A 20882-nucleotide genomic window follows, 5' to 3' on the forward strand; every position below is an offset into this window, starting at 1 on the left:
AGTCCCCGAAGGGCCTGGCACCTGAACGCTGTCTGCCGATGACGCTCTTGCAGCTGGGGCAACCAGAATTTCCTCGAAGGGACATTTGAGGGGCTGTGTCTTTCCATTGGAATACCCAAATTCACTGTTTGTTTATCTTTATCCTACACTTACAGTATATTTTTATTTATTTACAGCTGTCATGCCTTGTGCCTTTGTGGTGGGCAAGGATCAGAGTACTCAAAAGTAACCTCTCCAAGTCTTTGATCAAGTTCTTATTCTTCCCCATCAGTGGGTTGTTGCTGAGTGGTGTGGACTTATTATGGTGGTCTTAAGAAGAGCCAGGGTTTAGGGAGGGGGTGAAGGTGGAAATGAAAGCTGTATTATGGGTATCCGCTTGTGTTCCAGGTGCTTTGATATATTCCTAAAATTAGAGGATGTTCGTTCGTCTGTGTTGGCTTCTGCTGGCAGGGTCAGGTGAGGGCTGGTGGGTTATGGGAAAGGAGGAGATGCCTAGATTTATTTCCTCAGTTCCCCAAAGAAGCCAGTACCCCCCATCTCAGCTTTTTGGAACACTCATCAGAATTTTCTCCTGATTGCCTGGACCCAGAGAGTGAAGTATGTCCTGTCCTGTTCTTCTGTACAGGTCTCACTCAACTTGGTGATGGTAGTGGGGACAGTTCACGGAATCCGTGAAGCCCAGCTACAGACCAGGTCAAGAGCATGCATATATCATAATTCTGGGAAAGGAAATGTGAGGGGAGTTTGCTGTACTCTCTGGGGGAAGTTTTCCTCACTCTATAAAAGGGAAATATAACAGGTTGTCCCATTTCTGCCATTGCACATTGCCCCATCTGTATGGGATACTTGGAAGGGCAGTGGCCCTCATGATACCAGGATGGGGAGCCAGCCTAATGGAATAAGAGAGGAGGGAGGAAAGACCCTGGATCCTTTGTGATACTGTTGAACAACTGAATAAAATAGACCCAAGCTCTTGTCTTCACAAAGCTTAATTCTGGTGGAGGCAGATAACAAACATGCATGTGTTATTAAGAAGATGGTTAAGTGCCATGGAATGAAATAAAGCCGGGGCTGGGGGGTGGGGGCAAGGGATGCATGCTAGTGGAGGAGTGGAAAGCTTCCCTGAGGAGGTAGCATTTGCATCAAGACCCAACAGAAACAAGGGATGCGGAAGAGAATTGCAGGCAGAGGGAACAGTAAGTGCAAAAGCCCTGAATGTGTTTGGGGGTTATTCTGTGTTTAAAGAATTGCTCAAGGGACATCTGCGTGGCTCAGTTGTTAAGCATCGGACTCTTGATTTGGGCTTGGATCATGATCTCAAGGGTCCTCGGATTGAGCCCTGCAAAGGGCTCTGCTTTCAGCGGAGAGTCTGCTTATCCCTCTTCCTCTCCTCCTTCCCCCCACCCCCCATAACGTGTGCGCATGCTCCCTCTCTCTCAAATAAATAAAATCTTTAAAAAAAAGAGAGAGAATGCTCAGGGCCTGTGTGGCTAGAGCCCGGGACAGTGAGAAGAGTAGGGAGGTGGAGGTCAGTTAAGAGCAATATTAGGCCATTGCCACAGACTGTGACTCTTACCAAAGCTGCTGGAGCTCTGAGAGTGTGTGAGGGGCTTGGGGAGGTGATCAGACAGCCCTACATTGCAGAAGCAGCAGCTCGTGCTGGAGGCAGTGGCGAAAAGGTAGAAAAGCAGTGTTACCTGGACTAGGACATGATTCAGGGTAATCCAGGAGCAAGTTCAAAATTGGATTTATTTTGAAAAGCTTGCATCAGTAGCCATTTTGCTTATCCAAATGTGAGTACAAAGAAAAGCTTACTCGTGGGTTCTTATTAAATAAAATGACATTCTTTCCAAAAGGGTCTCTGAATATGTTTAGCAGTCTATCTATACAAGACTCTACATTATAAGTACATCCCCCAAATCCTGTGAGATTTAAAAGAGTAAATCTGATTCAGGAGTTGTGAGGTGGCTTTTATTACTAGAGAGAATTTTCTTAAATGTCAGTCTATAGCACTCGTGTGGAAGCATACTTTGTTTTTCTCAAAATAAATAGATAAATTTATCTCATTTCATTCCTGAATGAAGTTTTACATTTAATAAAAGGTATCCTTCAGCCTTTTGATTTGGGTCTTTTTTTCCTTGAGAATCTGTGGCTCTAATAAGGGCAGTGTTCTCTACTTACTGGTGGTAAATCCTGGGAAGCATTTATAGTAAGACCTGTTGGATGAGCTTTTGTGAAGTGACAGCCCAGTCTGTAGCTCCCCATTACATGAACACATACAATAACTCATTTATCCTGGGATTGTAAGTGTGTCTTTTAAGATTTTATTTATTTACCTGAGAGAGCGTGAGTGCGAGAGAGAAGGAGAGAAGGAAGAGGGCGGGACGGGGAGGGAGAGGGAGACGCAGACTCCCCACTGAGTGGGGAGCCTGATGTAGGGCCTGATCTTTGGGTGCTGGGGTCGTGACCTGAGCCAAAGGCACAGGCGCCCCTAGGCGCCCCAACACCATATACGGAATTTTCTAGGTCACATATTCTCCTCTCCAGTTAATTCATGGATTCCTACCTCAGGTTAATACTTCTCACTAAGACTAAGAACCAGAACTCTTGTGAACCAGCTTGGTTGTAGGCAGAACTCCTTTTAGATCAAGAATGGTAGCATCCTATATGGAGTAACATTCCATCCTCTGAGATGAGCCAACGTCGACTTTGAATGAAGAAAAATTTATTTTTTGGAAGCAGGATTTTTAAATTAATTCTTTTGAATTCTCATCAGGTTCCAAAGAGTAAACATTTTTAGCCACCTGAACTGCACTAGGTGAAGTGAGTGTGGGGTTAGTGGAGGAGAGAGGAGACTTAACATTTATGGAGTGCCTTCTGTATACCACCAGATACTATTTGAGCCTCGGATCTTGGGTTGGGTAGCATTACTTTCATTTTCAGGAGAGGATGCTGAGGCTCGTGGAGGATATCTGACTATTACTCAGTTATTTAGCAAATAGATACAAAAATAAAATTGGTACCTGTGACTGGAAGACCTCACAGTTCATGCCTTCTCAAATGGGCTCACGAAAGAGAGTAAAAGTAACATTTGACATTACATCAATAAGTTGGTTTCTTCAGAGTCCCGTTTCTCAACATGTGATTTCCATTAGCTCTGTGTGTACTTCTGTCGTCCTGAGCACAGCAGAACACCAGGGTCTGTCTTCTGTCACTTTGTAGCTCTGTTCACTGTGCATTTTGTGTGGGTGTTTTTAATGTGGTGACCATTAGCTATTAACCAAGGCCCTAAATTCCATGATGATCATATTCATTTTATTTCCATTTTAATAAGATGGATTTTTATTTATCACTGTTTAAAACATTTTGCAACATAAACACTTCTGTCTGAAATTATGAAGTATCACTTTGCAATTAAAAATCACGAAACCAGGGCGCCTGGGTGGCTCAGTGGGTTAGGCCGCTGCCTTCGGCTCAGGTCATGATCTCAGGGTCCTGGGATCGAGTCCCACATCGGGCTCTCTGCTCAGCAAGAAGCCTGCTTCCCTCTCTCTCTCTCTCTCTGCCTTCCTCTCTGTCTACTTGTGATCTCTCTCTGTCAAAAAAAGAAAAAAAAATCTTTAAAAATCACGAAACCAGTGATATTTAAAGAGTATATAACATTATGGTATGAAACATGTTTTATTATTTGTACCTAAGGGTCTAAAAAGGAGTCATTATTGATTTATAGAAGGAGAACTGATTAAGGAACAGTCAGCCAGCTCCGAAACAACATTAGAGTTTTTTTTTTTTTTTTAAAGATTTTGTTTATTTATTTGACAGACAGAGATCACAAGTAGGCAGAGAGGTTGGCAGAGAGAGGAGGAAGCAGACTCCCCACGGAACAGAGAGCCCGATGTGTGTCCCAGGACTCTGGGATCATGACCTGAGCTGAAGGGAGAGGCTTTAACCCACTGAGCCACCCCGCCGCCCCCAACATTAGAGTTTTTATTGAAGAATTATTGTGTTGACTCTATATCATCTCTTAGGTGATCTCATGATTGCTTAACGTGATTCTGGTCTAAATTTCATATCAGACTGGGGCGGGGGGAAGAGTTTGAATAGATAGTGTCATAAAATGCTTTAATCTTAATTTTCCTTCTCTCTATTTATGTTTTTTTCTCTAGGAGAAAAATTCAAGGTGGAAACAAGAACCATCGCTGTTGACTTTGCATCAGAAGATATTTATGATAAAATTAAAACAAGCTTGGCAGGTCTTAAAATTGGTGTTTTAGGTTTGTATCTTTGCCACATTTTTAGCTTCATCTTGCACTTTCTTATTTCACTTTTACTATGACTGTATGTTTTCTTTTTAGATCTTAGGTATCCAGTCAGTAAAATGAGTAGTGAGAAGAAAATTGTCTTTTTATTACAATTGATTGTGAGATGACATTATATACATTTGGGTCTTTGTTTTTAGTTGTGTTTTAATGACTTTTTACAGTTTTGGTTATTTTCTCTGCTTTATTTTCTGTCTCTCATTCTCTTTTGTATATATGTACGTATTTTTAAAGATTTATTTATTTGAGAGAGAGAGGAAGAGTGCATGCATGCATGTGCGGGAGAGGGGGCGAGGTAGAGGGAGAGAATCTCAAGCAGAACTTCCCACAGAGCTCAGAGCATGATGGAGGGCTCAGTCCTGGGACCCTGAGATCATGACCTGAGCCAAAATCAAGAGCCAGCTGCTTAACTGACTGCGTCACCCAAGTGCCCCTCTTTTGTGTGTATTTAGATATGGTTATAACATAATAATTCTTTAAGGTGGGTGATGCTGACCCTTTTTGACAGTTGAAGAAATGAAGGCTAAGGGAGGTGTTTCTCAGCTTTCTATTCGTTAACTACCCTCCTCTTATCCAAGGAGGCTTTTTCAGCATTATTTTCCCCTCATCTTCCCTCTCATGAAATTTTTATTTTTAAGATTTTATTTATTTATTTGACAGAGAGAGAGATCACAAGTAGGCAGAGAGGCAGGCAGAGAGAGGGGGGGTGAAGCAGGCTCCCCGCCGAGCAGAGAGCCTGACTCGGTGCTTGATCCCAGGACCCTGGGTTCATGACCTGAGCCGAAGAGAGAGGCCTTAACCACTGAGCCACTCAGGCGCCCCCCCCCCGCCCCCCCATCATGAAATTTTAACACCACAGGTACTGTATGTCTTGTTTCTGTACTGTATGTATCTCTGTGCTTTAACAGACAAAGCATAAGATCTCACACTGCCCACCCGTGAACCAGTTTTTGTACTTTGGCAATGAGCTCACGAAAGCTGCGAACACGTGGCTGAGAGACTTGTCTAAGGTCTCATGAGAACGGAGTGATACAGTGGGGATTCTGTTTGTTTTTCCTAAGTCTGCTACTCCCTTTTGTTACACCTCAGCCATGTTTCTGTTTCTTCCATTATGAAAAACCAGTGCTTTTGCTGAGGTGGGACAAGTGTTGGAAATTATTACAGAAAAGATTCACCAGATTTTAAGGGGAAATGGGGACTTTGGAAAGTTACCCACCATTTTTTGAGTCCTTTCCAGAAAGAAACAGCATCTAGTTTGGAAAAAAGTTGCTTCTTCACTAAATCTCTTTATCCCACTGGCTAAATTGGTGTTAACCTGGTAATTTGCCATCGTTTTCTTTTGAGGGGTTATCAAAGGAGGAAAAAAAAAAAGAAAAGATATTTTTTTTAAAAAGTTTCCTAACATTTCTTTAGTCAAGACCTAACCTCCATTCTTCATTCTATAAAAGAGTGGTCTTTTATGTAATTTCTGCCTAAGGCAAGAAAAGAAACTAGTTAAACGCACGTAGCCTACCTCCGTGACCTTGGACCTGCAGCTCCTCCTGACTTTGACGCACTATCTGCTTCCGCTCCTGCCTGGTCTGTTTCACATAGCCCCGTGCCCTTCCTACCCACACTGCTACTTTCCCGCTTCTGGGAGAGCCCGTGGCAAAAGGTGAATGGAGACACGGGTTTGATTTTTGCCTCTGTATCTACATGTTCTTCTCAAAATACATGTATTCCTGGACTCTTTTCCAAGTTCCTCTTCTTTAGCCTAATTCTGGCTGGGCTAGAGTAACATCTCTAAAGCTCTTGACTTCTTAAAACTTCCTCATCGGTAGCAGCTGTAACTTATTAGTAAGGATAGATACTGCCATAGCCCATCCTCACCCCTTTCAAACTAGTCATGTGATGACTGGGGGATGAAGGCTGGCTTATGCATGGAGGTAGATTGAGGATCCCTAAGGAGAAGAAACGAGACTTATCTTGAACTTGTAATCTTGGAGAATGATTTTCTTTCAGAAATGGCTCATGATTGTTATAAGCTTTGCATAACTTTTAGCTTCTTTTCACTGGGTAACTTTGAAACTGTGGATATTCTGGGACTGTGACATTGAAGATGGAAAATGTCAGGCATCTTTTTCCCAGAGGGCTGGAGGATTATAAAAGGCATTCTTTAGCTGGTCTTTCCCAACTCAACATGTAGAAAGTTTACCGTGTGAGCTTAGGCACAGTAGATATCTGTCAAGGATGAGAGTACAGGGCACATGGTTCCCAAGCACTTTTTCCCCACTTCTAGAATCCTAGGACTCGTATCAGCACATCCACGCTGCATTGAGACTTGAAGACTGATGTTTTCCAGCCCTCATGTGCAAGTGGAACCATTGTTTCGTAATTCAGCTCCTTAGTAAATTGTAACCTGTGAGCTAGCAGTTTGTACCCTCTTTACTCACTCACTCATTCATTCATTCACTCATCCATTCGTGAAAAAACTAGAGACACAGCAATGAACAGGAAAGTGCCTGACCTCATGTAGTATGATGTCTAATGGGAAAGACAGCACTTCTGAGAAGGGCAGGGCAGGGTGTAATAAGAATGTAAAGGAGGGGCGCCTGGGTGGCTCAGTGGGTTAAGCCGCTGCCTTCGGCTCAGGTCATGATCTCAGGGTCCTGGGATCGAGTCCCGCATCGGGCTCTCTGCTCAGCAAGAAGCCTGCTTCCCTCTCTCTCTCTCTCTGCCTGCCTCTCCGTCTACTTGTGATCTCTCTCTGTCAAATAAATAAATAAAATCTTTAAAAAAAAAAAAAAGAATGTAAAGGAAAGAGGGGATTGATACGGGGTAAGTGATGGTGACATGGCCCAGTCACTGGGGTAGGAGAAAGGAGGAGTCCAGAAGTATTTAGTATGTAAACGAAGTAGAACTTCACAAGAGATTGCGAGTGGGATGAAGGAGAAGAGAGAAGTCATGGGCAACTTTGAGGTTTCTGGCTTGAGAACCTAGTTAATGGGGCCATTTACTAAAATGGGGACTCCTGGAACAATCTTTTTCAGAATGAGGATCATTTAAATTTGGGGTTCCTCCAGAATGTCCAAGTGGGGTTGTTAAGTTGGTAGTGGGTATATGGATCTAGGTTTTATTTATGTATTATAGGGATCTCTCTCTCTCTCTTTTTTAAGTTCATTTATTTTTAATTATTTCTGCACCCACTGTGGGGCCCAGACTCACAACCCTAAGGGCAAGAGTCACATGCTCTACCAGCTGAGCCAGCTAGGTGCCCTGGATCTAGGTTTTAGTAGAGCTTTTAAATTTTTTTTTAAATATTTTATTTATTTATTTGTCAGAGAGAGAAAGAGCGAGAGCGAGCACATGCAGACAGAGTGGCAGGCAGAGACAGAGAGAAACAGGCTCCCCACCGAGAAAGGAGCCCGATGTGGGACTCGATCCCAGGATGCTGGGATCATGACCTGAGCTGAAGGCAGCCGCTTAACCAACTGAGCCACCCAGGCGTCCCTTAGTAGAGCTTTTAATAGGAGAGAGAGTTTGGAGAGTATCATCGAAGCATCGAGACTGGAGCTCATCCAAGGGGAAAATAGAGAAAACTGAGGACAGAGCTCTTTTAGTTCCCTTCCTTGTCATCAAAGGCTGCCTAGAATATATAGCACGAAGGAGGGATAGTTTTTTGCACAAGTTCAACACTGTCTGATTGAAATATAGAAGTACAGCATGAGCCATGTGTGTAATTTGAACTTCTCTAGTAGCCACGTTTTTCAAAATAAATAATAACAGATAATTTTAATAATGTATTTTATTTTAACCTGCTGTATCTAAAATATGACTTTAGCATGTAATCCATATAAAATTATTTTTTTTTTAATTTGCATTATAGAGGTCCTGGAAGGAGAAGCATATAAAAATTTATTAAAATACTTTGCATTCATTTTCTCATACTAAGTCTTCTAATCTAACATGTATTGTACGCTGACAGCGTATCTCAATTCAGATTGGCCACATTTTAAGTGTTCAGTAGCCATATGTGCCCGGTGAGCGACATCTTCACTCTAGGTCACATGGGCTGTCTTCTCATTCTCAATTTGTGTAGGAAAACCGTAATTTCTACATTTTTCTTATGCTTTAACCTGGTTATCAGCCAGGAGCAATTTTGCACTGTCTGGTCATGTCCAGAGACATTTCTAGCTGTCACTAATTGAGGGAGGAAGTTTTGTTGGCCCCGAGTGGGTAAAGATCAGGGGTGCTGTAAACACCCTGCAATGTATGGGGCAGACCCCACCCCCCAGCAAAGCCTCAGCCTGAAATCTCAATAGTGCTGAAGTTGAGGGACCCTGCATTCAAGTTTTACTATAATCAAACTGTTCTGATTGAATACTGATATTCTCTCTCTCTCTCTCTCACACACACACACACGCACAACTTTGTTTTAAATTTCTGTTTGGTGACAAATCAATAATAAAAATAGTTATAGGGAGGCCTGGGTAGCTCAGCTGTTAAGTGTCTGCCTTCGGCTTGGGTCCTGATCCCAAGGTCCTGGGATCGAGCCCTACATTGGGCTCTCTACTCAGTCGAGAGTCTACTTCTCCCGCTCCCTCTGCTGCTCCCCCTGCTTGTGCTCTCTCTCTCTCTCTCTCACTGTCTCTCTCTCCAGATCAAATAAATAAATAAAATCTTTTTTAAAAAATTGTAACTAATGTTTATATGATCCTTTTGAGTCTGTAGTTCTGTTTTCACATATGTTGCCTTATTAACTGGCAGTATGCTTAATTCTCTTCCTACTCTACCACAACTGTCTCCTTACTCATAAGGTGTACATAATTATTGACAATTATTAGCAGATACACTTATATTGCATCATAATTTTAATTTGTTAAGGTTTTTGAGGGGTCTATTAAAGACACCTTAAATGTAAATATAAACACATTTATGAGCTTCATTTTATCACCAGGTCATATTTGAGCTCTAATCTTACAGTTCCTTCTCTAGTGTGGACATAACACTATAGAACTCGTCTGCGAGGGTGTGTCTAATGTCTTTTTCTTAGGATTCCCTGGGTATATAGCTCCTCTACCTTCCTTCTCCTCCTCAGCCAGATCCTACATCCCTCCATCTCTGTCTCGTAAGGGGGAAATAATATTTCCATTTAAAGCCAGTCTCACTTTTCTAACATTTCCTAAAATAATAAACGCGTAGTTTGATTCCTAGTAAACCCTTGCAATCTATATGAAGGCATAGGAAGGTTTTTTTTCTACTGTGTATTAATGAAACCAGTAATGATAAAAGGAAAACTAGGTCACCAAGCCGTACTCTGAATAACATTAATCACCGAAGTATATAGTCAGTGCTTAATAAAATTAGTATTGTCAGAATTACAAAGGAAAATGCTAAAGCCCTTTGTCATGAAAGAAACATCAAGTTTTCAGTAAGATAAGTGGAGAGAAAATGGCTATGCATTGTCTGAATTTATACAGAAAGGTCACAGGAACTTGATTAAGACCATAAATGCTAAAGGTGGAGAAGTTGGATTCTTAACTCTGTTAGTAAAGTAAGTAAGCATCTGCTGTCTTCTTTCAGGCAAATGCCAAGAAACAGATTTGAGAAAGCTTAGAAAACTTGAACCATTTAGAGAAAATGACATCAATACTGCTTTGAGTAAGCAAACAATAGGTTAACAAAATGCGATTGCTATGATGTTGACTTGATTCCTCTGGAGAGAGTCTCCTGGGTGCTCCAAATGCGTTTGGAGGACTTTGCACAATGCATTGCAGGAGGCGTAGTTTACCAAGGCTAAAAGAGTAGCCTTGGATTTGAAGTATGCCACAAACAATACTTTGTCAAGTTCCCCTAGTATGACTTTTTTAACCTTTAAAAAGTGACATTCTTTATTCTAGAAGAAAAATAAAAAGGTCCTCTTGGAAAAAATAGTTATTTAGTTTGTGATTCATTAAAAAAAATCAATTATTGCTTTATTCAAACTCTTCATGCATCCTAGACCCAGAATTTCCACGGGGAATGGATAAAGCATACTGTCCTGCTTGTGTCCGTTGCAAAATCAAGAAGATCCGTTGATATGGGCTGATGTGATGCTGGGCTGCCTTTAGCGGATTCAGAACTGTCTGTTACCTAGTGACTTTTTTCCATCGGAACACAGTGCCATAATTTTATTAAGAGGCATCATTTTTTAAAAAGATTTTATTTATTTGAGAGAGAGGGAGCATAAGTAGGGAGCATGGCAGGGTGGGGGGAGAGCAGAGGAAGAGGGACAAGCCACCTCCCCGCTGAGCAGGGAGCTGGACATGGGGCTCCATCCGAAGGACCCCAGGATCATGACCTGAGCCGAAGGCAGACATTTAACTGACTAAGCCACCCCGGTGTCCCAAGAGGCATCATTTTAATAGTATAGTATTAACAAAAGTTTAGACATAGTATAGATAATAACAATAGTATAGATAATAAAGTTGTATGGATCTAACATAGTATAGATAATAAGAGTCAGTTCATTGTAAAAAAGTGATTGATCATAAAAGCTGGACTAGAATTTACTATTCTCTTTCTTCCCATGCCCTTTGTAAGTGAGTACTTGCTCCACTTACATATTTGATAGATTATTTTTTTTTATTAGTGTCCTTCCTTTTTCCTTGGCTAAATGCAATTTTTTTTTAAACATTTAGAATCCAGAGATCTCTTCCTTATAGTTCAGTCCCCAGCATATCAAAGGAAGTGGTGTAGGTGTAGGCTGAGGAGACAGAGCCAAGGGGGTGCAGGAACCCGGTTGAGGAAGACTCTCCTGGGCTCTCCGGGAAGGAAGGAAATTGTTAGGAGTGGTGCAGCTTCCTGGTCCCAGCTGATGAAGGAAGTTACAGGTAGAAGAGTCTTGCTTCTTCAGAGGGCTTACAAATTTATAAAGCTACTTATTACCTCCTTGCTCTCCTTAGGAACTTTACTAATTAGAAATTAGCTCTCATGGACACCTGGGTGGCTCAGTCCATTGAGGGCCTGACTCTTGATTTTGGCTCAGGTCATGATCCTCAGGATTATGAAATCAAGCCCCAGAGTCTGCTTAAGATTCTCTCTCTCTTTAGCTCTGCCCCACACCCCCCACTCCCGGCTCTCACAAACATGCTTTCTCTCTCTCTTTAAAAAACAAAAAAAAAAACAACCTTTAAGTTCGCTTTTTAAATGTCTCTGAAGCAGGCTCCTGGGTCTTTCATTTGGTTAAATGTCTCCCTTTGGCTCAGGTCATGATCCTGGGGTCCTCGGATTGAGTCCTGAATTGGGCACCCTGCTCAGCAAGGAGTCTGCTTCTCTCTCTCCCTCTGATCCTCCCCCCTGCTTGTGCTCTCACTCTCTGTCTCTCAAATGAATGGATAAAATATCTTAAAAAAAAAAAAAAAAGATAAAATGTCTCAGAAAGGGCCAGTGACCTCTTCATTTACATCTTATTGGTATTATTACATTCGGTTTATTACTGGTTTACTTGCTGAATCAGTCCTGTGGAGGAAATGACTATTGTAGTTGGTGAAAGATATGGAAAAATCATTTTGAAATGGAAAAGGAGAGACTTGAGGAGGAAACTGTCATGGTAAGCTGGTGGTCAGTGGGGTGCAGAGAAAGGGAGAAAGAATAGAAGGACAGGGACGCCTGGGTGGCTCAGTTGGTTAAGCAGCTGCCTTCGGCTCAGGTCATGATCCCAGCATCCTGGGATCGAGTCCCACATCGGGCTCCTTGCTTGGCAGGGAGCCTGCTTCTCCCTCTGCCTCTGCCTGCCACTCTGTCTGCCTGTGCTCGCTCTCGCTTCTCTCTCTATGACAAATAAATAAATAAAATCTTAAAAAAAAAAAAAAAAAGAATAGAAGGACAAAATAAAGTTAGTTAAGAGAGCACCAAAGATAAATTTTATGTGTTCAGAAATACAACCCACCTTTCCCCCTACCACTGCACCCATATAACTCAGGTATAAAATGGCTCAGGCTCAATGTTAGTGAGGTCTACAGGAAAGGCTCGCAGGAGTATGACGGGATGATAGTTTGCAGACAGGGTGGAACTTCTTATACCAGAATATGATTTTTGTGCCCCCTAGGGGTTTAGGACACATCCAAAACATCCCTTTTGTAATGCAATCAAATTTTGTCCCTAACCACCTAGAGTTAGTATGGACTCCACAAGTTCAAGGGCACAGTCCCCAGTAAGAGTGCCCCTACCTACTTCAGACACCTACAGCAAGTTCAGCAGTCCCCAGGCCACCTGTACTTCTGATCAGCTGGCTACCAATTTGGGGGTTCCCACGGCCCCTTCAGGTTTGATAATTTGCTAGAACATCTTCTAGAACTTGGGAAAGCACTATACTCACTTACAGTTTAACTATGAGGGATAGGAATTAATATTAGCTAAATATAGAGACACACAGGGCAAGTTCGGAAAGAGTTCTGAACTCTGTGCTTGGTGGAGTTAGGATACATCACCCTCCTTGCACACTGATTGATGTTTACCAACCAAGAAACTCAAGAGTTTTTATTGGGGTTTCATTACATAGACATGATTAATTGAATCACTAGCTCTGTGATTGAACTTAGTTTCCAGTCCCCCTCCCTTTTCACAGGTTGGTCTGGCTCAAAGCCTTAACCTTCTATTCACACTGTTGGTCTTTTGGGTGACCAAACCCCATCTTGATTCATCTTGTTAACATAAACTCAAGTGTGGTCCAGAGGCCCACCATGAATAACAACGGAACCCCTGTCATCCTGGAAATCGCAAGGGTTTAGAACCACCCCAGGGATCCAAGACAAATACTTCACACCTTTTGTTTCCTATTTGTCAATGGATTCATGTGCCAGTTCATTTAACAAGTAAAATTCCAGAGATACAATAGTAAATAAAGCTGATACTATTTGTTTTCATGGAAGATGGCTCCTGAAGAAGCATTTGGGAATGTTTTACATATACTGAAAGACTGTTACTGAGGAAGTGGAGAGTGTCAGAGATGGTTTCTGGAAAGTATCATTTAAGTGGAGGCCTACAGGCTGATCAGCTCTGGGAGAAGAGATGTGGGAAGGGTTCCCAGGCAGAAGAAAAGCCTGAAGGTGAATGTACTTGGCTGGTTGGAGGAACTGATGGAAGACCTGTAAATCTAGAGTGTGGATCATAAAAGTAGACAGTGGCCAGAGTCAGGAGACTGAGCAGGGCCAGATCATGAGAGGCTTAGAAAATTGGCTTAATAGGTGCGGGCTTAATGGAAGGACAGTGTAGATACTGTAGAGTGTAAGCAGTAAATGAGCATCATACTAGAATTTTAGAGAGATTATTCTGACTTCCAAGTGGAAGAGGGCAAGAATTAATAAAAGGAGACCAATGAGCTTCTTTTAGCAATGAAACATAAGGTGATGGTGGTAACTTCAGGATGTGGGTGATGGGAATGGTCAGAAGTAGATTGACTGCAGAGATGTTTAGGAAATAGAAACAGGACCAATGTCTACTAGGATGAGGGACGGTCCTCATCAGTGCTTTTGTCTGTTAGGAGTGACCAATAATAGTAGTAACAGTAGTCTCTTCTTGTTTTTCCCGTCATTATTGCCAACATCCTCAAGTACTTTTATATGTCAGCCTCCATGCTAATGAATCTTATGCAATCCTCAACAATACCGTAAGGTAGGCGTCTCTGTTTTTGTGCCCATTTTATAAACAAAAAACAGACTTAGGGAGGTTAAAAACATTGTCCAGGATTTGCAAGTAGTAATTAGCAACTTGCAGGTTCTGACTTGAACAACTGTATGCTGTTTGCCAAAGACAAGAAACCATGGATCAGGAGCAAATTCCCTAAAGAATATGATGATTTCATTTTGGGATATGTTAAACTTGAGAGAGAGGTGGAGAAATCCAAGTGGAGATTCAAGTAGACCTTTGGATCTCTGGTGATTGCACACTCCTTCATGTTGAATGAGATTGAAGCCTGGTGTCACCAGTCATGGCAAGTGGAATTGATACATGGATTTTATTTTTTTAATTTTTTTTTTTTTTTTTAGACTAGGAGACTCATCAGGAACATTGTAAGGCTAAGCATAGTGCCTTCTAGTTCCGTTAGACGTGTTGGATGAAATTGGATTTCTAGAGTGAGATTAAGGCATAGAGTTCAAATGTATCTCCTTTCACTAGAAAAGCACTAATGGTATTAATTAAAACAGAACCTTTGACTTAAAACCGGGTAATTAGCGGTGATCTCAGAAATGTAAATAGAACCGTAATTCAAGAAATTGACGAATGTTCCTCCTGTTCACTAAGATTTAACTACCAAACTGTCATTCTTCTTTCCTCCTCTCTTCCAAGTTTATGGATGGCAGATCTTACCTAGTTTTGTAATGAGAATCACATAGCAATTTATAATTAAGCAGTGGAAACGAAATGTTCTGTTGTGTTGCTTTCGACTCAGTCTTTACTTTTCAATTTCTGATTAAAGGCACTGCAAATTTAAAGCCTTGTAAACTCTCTTTTATTTAGAAATTGCTACTCACAAGTGTATGAAAACTGTAAAGTTTGCAAAATGTTTTACATGGTGTTCCAAATATCATCTGTCAGAGTATGAACATGTGCTAGCTACAGCAATATGTTAAGTAAGGCAAAGAAGGAACACTTTGCAAACTCTCTCTAGACTGTCGGGCTAGATCCACTTGAAAGAAAGGAGAGAGGAACAACTGGTCTACCCTTAATCAGTACGAGCAGTTGCTTTGGCTAAACTGTGGCCCGGAGCGGGCTTTCTGTCTCGCACTGTGCTGCTGCTCACATCTGATGAAAGCAGAGACCTTGCCAGTCCTGTTGCATCCCAGCATCTAGGACAGTGTCGGCTATAGAGTGGGTCAATAACCACCTGTTGAAGAAATGACCACACAAAAATAACAACTCTCCTTTCTCCATTTACTAACATACTGATATGTTCCGGGCATGGGTTAAAGATTTGATACATAGCATCTCATTTGCTTAAATTATTAGCCCTTTTTATATATAAGGACATTGAGAAAACTGAGGCTCATTGAGGTAAATCACTTGCCCCTTGCAGGAGCTGGATGTAGGAGAGTCAGGGCTGAAACCCGGGTCTGTTGGACTCCAAGATCAACAGACTTGATCCAAACTTGATCCAGATCAAGATCCAAACTCCAGAATTTGTTAGTTCAAAAGCTTATGACAGGGATGCCTCGGTGGCTCAGTGGGTTAAGCATCTGCCTTTGCTCAGGTCATGATCTCAGGGTCCTGGGATCAAGCCCCGCATCGGGCTCTCTGCTCAGTAGGGAGCCTGCTTCCTCCTCTCTCTCTCTGCCTGCCTTTCTGCCTACTTGTGATCTCTCCCTCTCTCTCTGTCAAATAAATAAATAAAATCTTTAAAAAAAAAATTTATGACAGGAGAGGTTCCCCCCTACTTTTAGCATCTACACTATTCCTGAAGTCCACATGTAAAAAATTCAGTCTGTTTTGAAATATAACGAAATAGTGCATTTTTCCCCCTAAACCATTTTATTAATGAACTGTAATAGGTTTTCCATTTCTCTAGTCTTTAGTTTGAGTGCTAGAACTGGGTTAGTGTATATCACTATAAATGTGACTGAAATTATCTTAACATTTGTATTTCGATATGATGAGCCGGAAATTCAGAATACTTTACATTATTTGTCATGTATTGGGAAGCCCAACCATTAAGTGATGTACTTTTAAAGATTTTATTTATTTATTTGACAGACAGAGATCACAAGTAGGCAGAGAGGCAGGCAGAGAGAGAGGGGGAAGCAGGCTCCCCGCTGAACAGAGAGCCCAATGCGGGGTTTGATCCCAGGACCCTGGGATCATGACCTGAGCCGAAGGCAGAGGCTTTAACTCACTGAGCCACCCAGGCGCCCCAAGTGATGTACTTTTATACCACCTTAATTTCTTAAGCCTCTGATTAATCCGGAAAAAGCATGCTAGAGGTGTTCTGTGTGTGGTTGTTGCCTGCATCAGTTAGTTTTGTGCTCAAGTGGATTTTTATTTTTTAGTAATTTATTGTTTGCCCTTCCCTTATGCCCAACCCAGACACCAAATATCTGATTTTCTAATGACATCATTGTCTCAGAAGCAGCTGGTTTTGGTAAAGGGTTCTAAGTCCAATAAGGTCAGAAACAGCAGCAAGTGAATTTAGAAGAAACAAATCTTGTGAATGTTCTTTTTTTTTTTTAATATTTTATTTATTTATTTGACAGAGATCACAAGTAGGCAGAGAGGCAGGAAGAGAGAGAGGAAGGGAAGCAGGCTCCCTGCTGAGCAGAGAGCCCTATGTGGGGCTCGATCCCAGGACCCTGGGATCATGACCTGAGCTGAAGGCAGAGTCTTTAACCCACTGAGCCACCCAGGCGCCCCATGAATGTTCTTTTTAAGTAGATGTGGAAATGATTTTTAGCAATAGTATGATACAGAATATTTATATAACATTTCAGAATTACTCTGGATTTTGAGTCTTTAGAATACAATACTTTTTCATTGTTGGTGTTTTCAAAAGTTCTGCATGGGAGTGGAGGGGGAGGCTGTGGAGGGCACTGCTGAGCTCAGTGCACTTGTCGGTTCTTCCCAGTGAGGGTCGCCTCTGTTAGGATTGTTGCTTTGCCCGCCGCCTCCTTCTTTTTCCACTTACCTTGTCCTTGTTCTTGGTCTGTCGTGACCTCTGCTCTGTTTGCTTCATCTCTTCTGTTGGACTGTTCTTATCTTAGAACTCCAGTGAGAAACTGATGGGAAACATTTTATATCTGCTCATGATCCTGTGGTCATTGTTGGAGTCTTGGTTGGTTCCGAGATTACATGGACATCCTTTGTTTTCGGAAAGACTCGGTGTCTTTCACATGAGTGAAAGGTTTTTGAGGGTCACCAAATAAAAAATTTTAAATCTGTCTCTGGTGTCTTACTTGAAGAATTAAAAAAAAAAAAAAACTCCTCACTACTAAATAGATATTTAATGCCAATTTAAATGGGTGCCATTTAGAAGGGATCTTCAACCATCTAAATACTGTTGGAACGACTTGTGACATTATTTGGTTTGGTGAATTCTCTAATGAATCCTGTAATATATAAAGATGGCATTGCACGCACCCATTCTTAATGAGATTACATTTTAATGGAAATATTTCCATCCTTCACTCCCACCCAAAGCGTGTTTTCTTCCTTTTCCAGTTCCCTGAAAGCTTTCCGTCTGCCATTTGGTTATTGCTGCCACCTTATGTCACAAAATAAAATTGCAATGGGATTGGCTTTTTCAAAAGATTTGCACTAGCAAGCAATTTATGGAAATAGCTACTTGAGAGCAACAGTTGTTTTTCTCTGCACTCTGAAGTGATGGCCCAGGGTGGAGAGATTCTAGGTAGTGTATATTTCACAAGCAAAAGGTGCAACTAGCATAACAGGAAGGGATTTAAGAAGGCTTCGCCCTAGCATAGAACAAATTGCCTGTGTGACCTTGGCATGCACTTCTCCCTCATAAAACTGGGCTTAAGGCTCTCAAAGATATATTCCAGCCTTAATGTTTTGGGTTTTTTTCTTCTTTCTGTGTGTAGTTGTGGATATAATAACATAGCCCTTATACATGATTCTGTTTATTTCTTTGGGCTAAAGTTCTCCGTGTTGAACGTGTTTTCCTTCAAAGAACTATGGTAAAGATTTTTTTTTTTTTCTTTTTGACAGACAGAGATCACATGCAGGCAGAGAGGCAGGCAGAGAGAAGAGAAGGGGGGAAGCAGGCTCCCCGCCGAGCAGAGAGTCTGATGCGGGGTATTCCCAGGACCCTGAGATCACAACCCGAGCAGAAGGCAGAGGCTTAACCCACTGAGCCACCCAGGGGCCCCTAGAACTTTGTTAAATAGATGTTTGCATTTTCATTGTGCAAGTAGGTAGTTTTGATAGCTCTCCTTTGCTCAATTAGAAACAGACCTGTTGTTAGTGCAGCCTTAATCAGAGTGACATTTCCCTGCTTGCTTTGTTTTTAGTGGGCTCTCTTGGCCCAACTTTGTACTTGCAGTGCATGTTAAGATGACAAAGTCAAGTGTGCTGGTTATAAAGTTCCCAGATTAAAAAAAAAAAAAAATCCAAGTCTGGATTTTAAAAGATTTATGATTACACCCTCTAGTTTTCTTCTTCATTTCAAAACAGAGTGTTAATGTTTCCATTGGCTAGAAAGAAATCTGAAGATAAAATTTTCTAGATCCAGGAGAGGGAAGGCAGATGGGGTTGGCTACAGATGATGGAATTTTTCTTCAGTCCTAAAGAATATTACAATTTGGCAAAGCATCTCCTGGAGGAATCTGTTATTTTAAACTGACTTTGTAACAAATATTTTGTTTATTTGTAACATTTTAACAGATACTTTAGTTGTTTCTCTTAGTCACTCTGTGAGTTATTCATCCTTTATAATTCTGTCAATGGGTAAAGCAAAGTCAAGAGAACATAATGCCTCACCTTTAACTAATTTAGCCTTAATTGTTAAAAGGTCTCTTATGGAATCCATTCCTTGACCTTCTGTTGGGTAGAGAACCTGCTGAATAAAATAAAAATAGATTTGGACCTGCAGTTATCAATTATGTTTAGATATAATCCCTGTTCAAAGGGGCATGAATCATAATTAAGTACAGTTTGCTTTGCTATTGTCCTTTGTTTTCAGATCTTCAAATAAGCCTCAGTGATGTTGTTCAGTCCATCGTGACCAGGTTGTGCAAGTAAAATCCTGAGACTCCCAGCCTCAAGTGACTGGCTTACTGCTAAGTAGAGAACTCTTGCTGAGTTATTTTGAACTACCAATTTTGTTAGTCTCTTGAAAAAGTTAGTGTTACTGTTGTCAGGTTTATTTGGCACAGCTCCTTCTAAATTTTGCAGACTGATCATAATTTCACTTTCTTTTTGTTACCGAAATCTTTCTTTTCTAAAGCTTTAGTTTTATTAAACATCGCTACCAGATTTCTGTTTATTATCCAATTATTACTTTTTTTTTTTTCCCTGAACTAAGTACTGGGTGAAGACATATGGTGGCTTTCATGTAGTGGAAAGAACCTAGCCTCTGAAGTCAAATTTCGAAGTCCTAGTCTTCTTTATTCCATGACCTTTGGCAAGTTATTTAACTGCTGTGAACTTTGGTTTCCTACTATGTAGAAGGGAGGTTATAATAGGAACTACACAATAGGATTGTTATGGTGAGTCAATGTAGATAAGGTTATCCATTTCATTATTAGAAATTCCAGGATATTTTATGTATTTTCTTGATTCCTGCAAACAGATCCTTATTTTGAGTCTTTCTGGAACTAGGGAAAACCATAGAGTATCTGAGTATTAATCATATCTCTAAATAAATTTAGATAAATAAAGTATATAAATTTTTTCTTGGCTTCTCGATTGTCTTGTAGTTCCAGCCTTAGGGGAGGTGGCTGAGGAGGGAAGATACAGAAAGACTAAAACATAGTGTTTCAGGGTTTATGATCTGGTGGGGATGGATGCTTCATTGGAGACATTTAGCCTTGCCCACTCTCTTGGCCTCCATGACGAAGCCTTCCCTCACTTCCTCGGTAAGGTCAGACTCCCGTGGCACTCTGTATTTTGCAATGAAATAATTGTTTAATTCTTTTTCTTCAGTGCCTTTCTCTTCCTACGACCTAGTATATTCCATGATGCCAACAAACCGCCTTTTTTTTTCCTGGTGTTTCTAGTTCCTAGTACATGTCTTGTACACAGGTGTATGACAAATATTTCTTGAATGATTAAACAAGCTCTTGTGTTAGAGATGAAGGAACTGAGATGCGTCTCAGATGTGACTTATCCCAAGTCACAGGCTTTCTATTTCTAGTAGAACTTGGATGTCTGGTCCCCTATGCTGTAGTACTCTTCGCTCTTTCTACTACATTATGAAAATGTGTGTCTAGCGAGGAGATAAACAATACTTACAGGTAACTTACAAGAATACATACAAACAGTACTTACAGATAAACAATACTCACAGAGCAGAATGTACACACACTCCAAGGGGTTATGGAAATTGAAGTGAATAAAAAGTCCCTTTGTCAGGGGAAGGATGGAAGGCACAGGAAGGCTTAATGAAGGAGAAGACATTTGAACTAGGCATACACTGATAGATTTCAGATGGAAAGGTGTGGGAAAGTTCATGCCAGTCATACACAGTGTTTCATGCCTCTGTATGTGTCATTTTAGTCTTGATATTATTAATCTCATTATTTTAATAAATCTGTAAAATAAAGTATATGTCAGCCAGCTAACGATCTTGTCTAATTTCAGTGAACAATGTGGGAATGTCATATGAGTATCCGGAATACTTTTTGGATGTTCCTGACTTGGACAACGTAAGTCTGTTTCTGTATAGTACGGTAACAAAAAGTATTGGCAAGGCAGTGTGGTATAATGGTTCACACTGTGAGCACTGGAGTCCCGCTGCCTGAGGTTCACATTCTGGCTCTTCTGCTTGTTTCCGGAGTTTACCCTGGGTATGATCCCAACCATGCCTAGGGTCCATTCCCATATCTATGAAGGAGGCAACTTCACAGGGATGTTAGAAGGACTGAATGAGAAAATGTT

General features: G+C 41.2%; 1 protein-coding gene across 5 annotated transcripts in view; it reads left to right on the top strand.

The window, feature by feature from the left end:
• The window catches only part of LOC125079411 (very-long-chain 3-oxoacyl-CoA reductase), a 339719-nt gene that overhangs the window by 96428 nt on the left and 222409 nt on the right, over window positions 1–20882 (top strand). Inside the window, exons 4-5 of one of the 5 annotated variants that reach the window (XM_047692990.1) lie at window positions 4167–4274; window positions 20586–20650. The exons of the other annotated variants lie outside the window; for them this stretch is intronic. Of the exons in view, the coding sequence (XP_047548946.1) occupies window positions 4167–4274; window positions 20586–20650 (173 nt within the window). The remainder of the gene's footprint in view (window positions 1–4166; window positions 4275–20585; window positions 20651–20882) is intronic. 5 annotated transcript variants of the gene reach the window in all.

The sequence above is a fragment of the Lutra lutra genome, chromosome 10, assembly GCF_902655055.1.
Source record: "Lutra lutra chromosome 10, mLutLut1.2, whole genome shotgun sequence".
In the NCBI taxonomy this organism is placed as follows: Eukaryota; Metazoa; Chordata; class Mammalia; order Carnivora; family Mustelidae; genus Lutra; species Lutra lutra.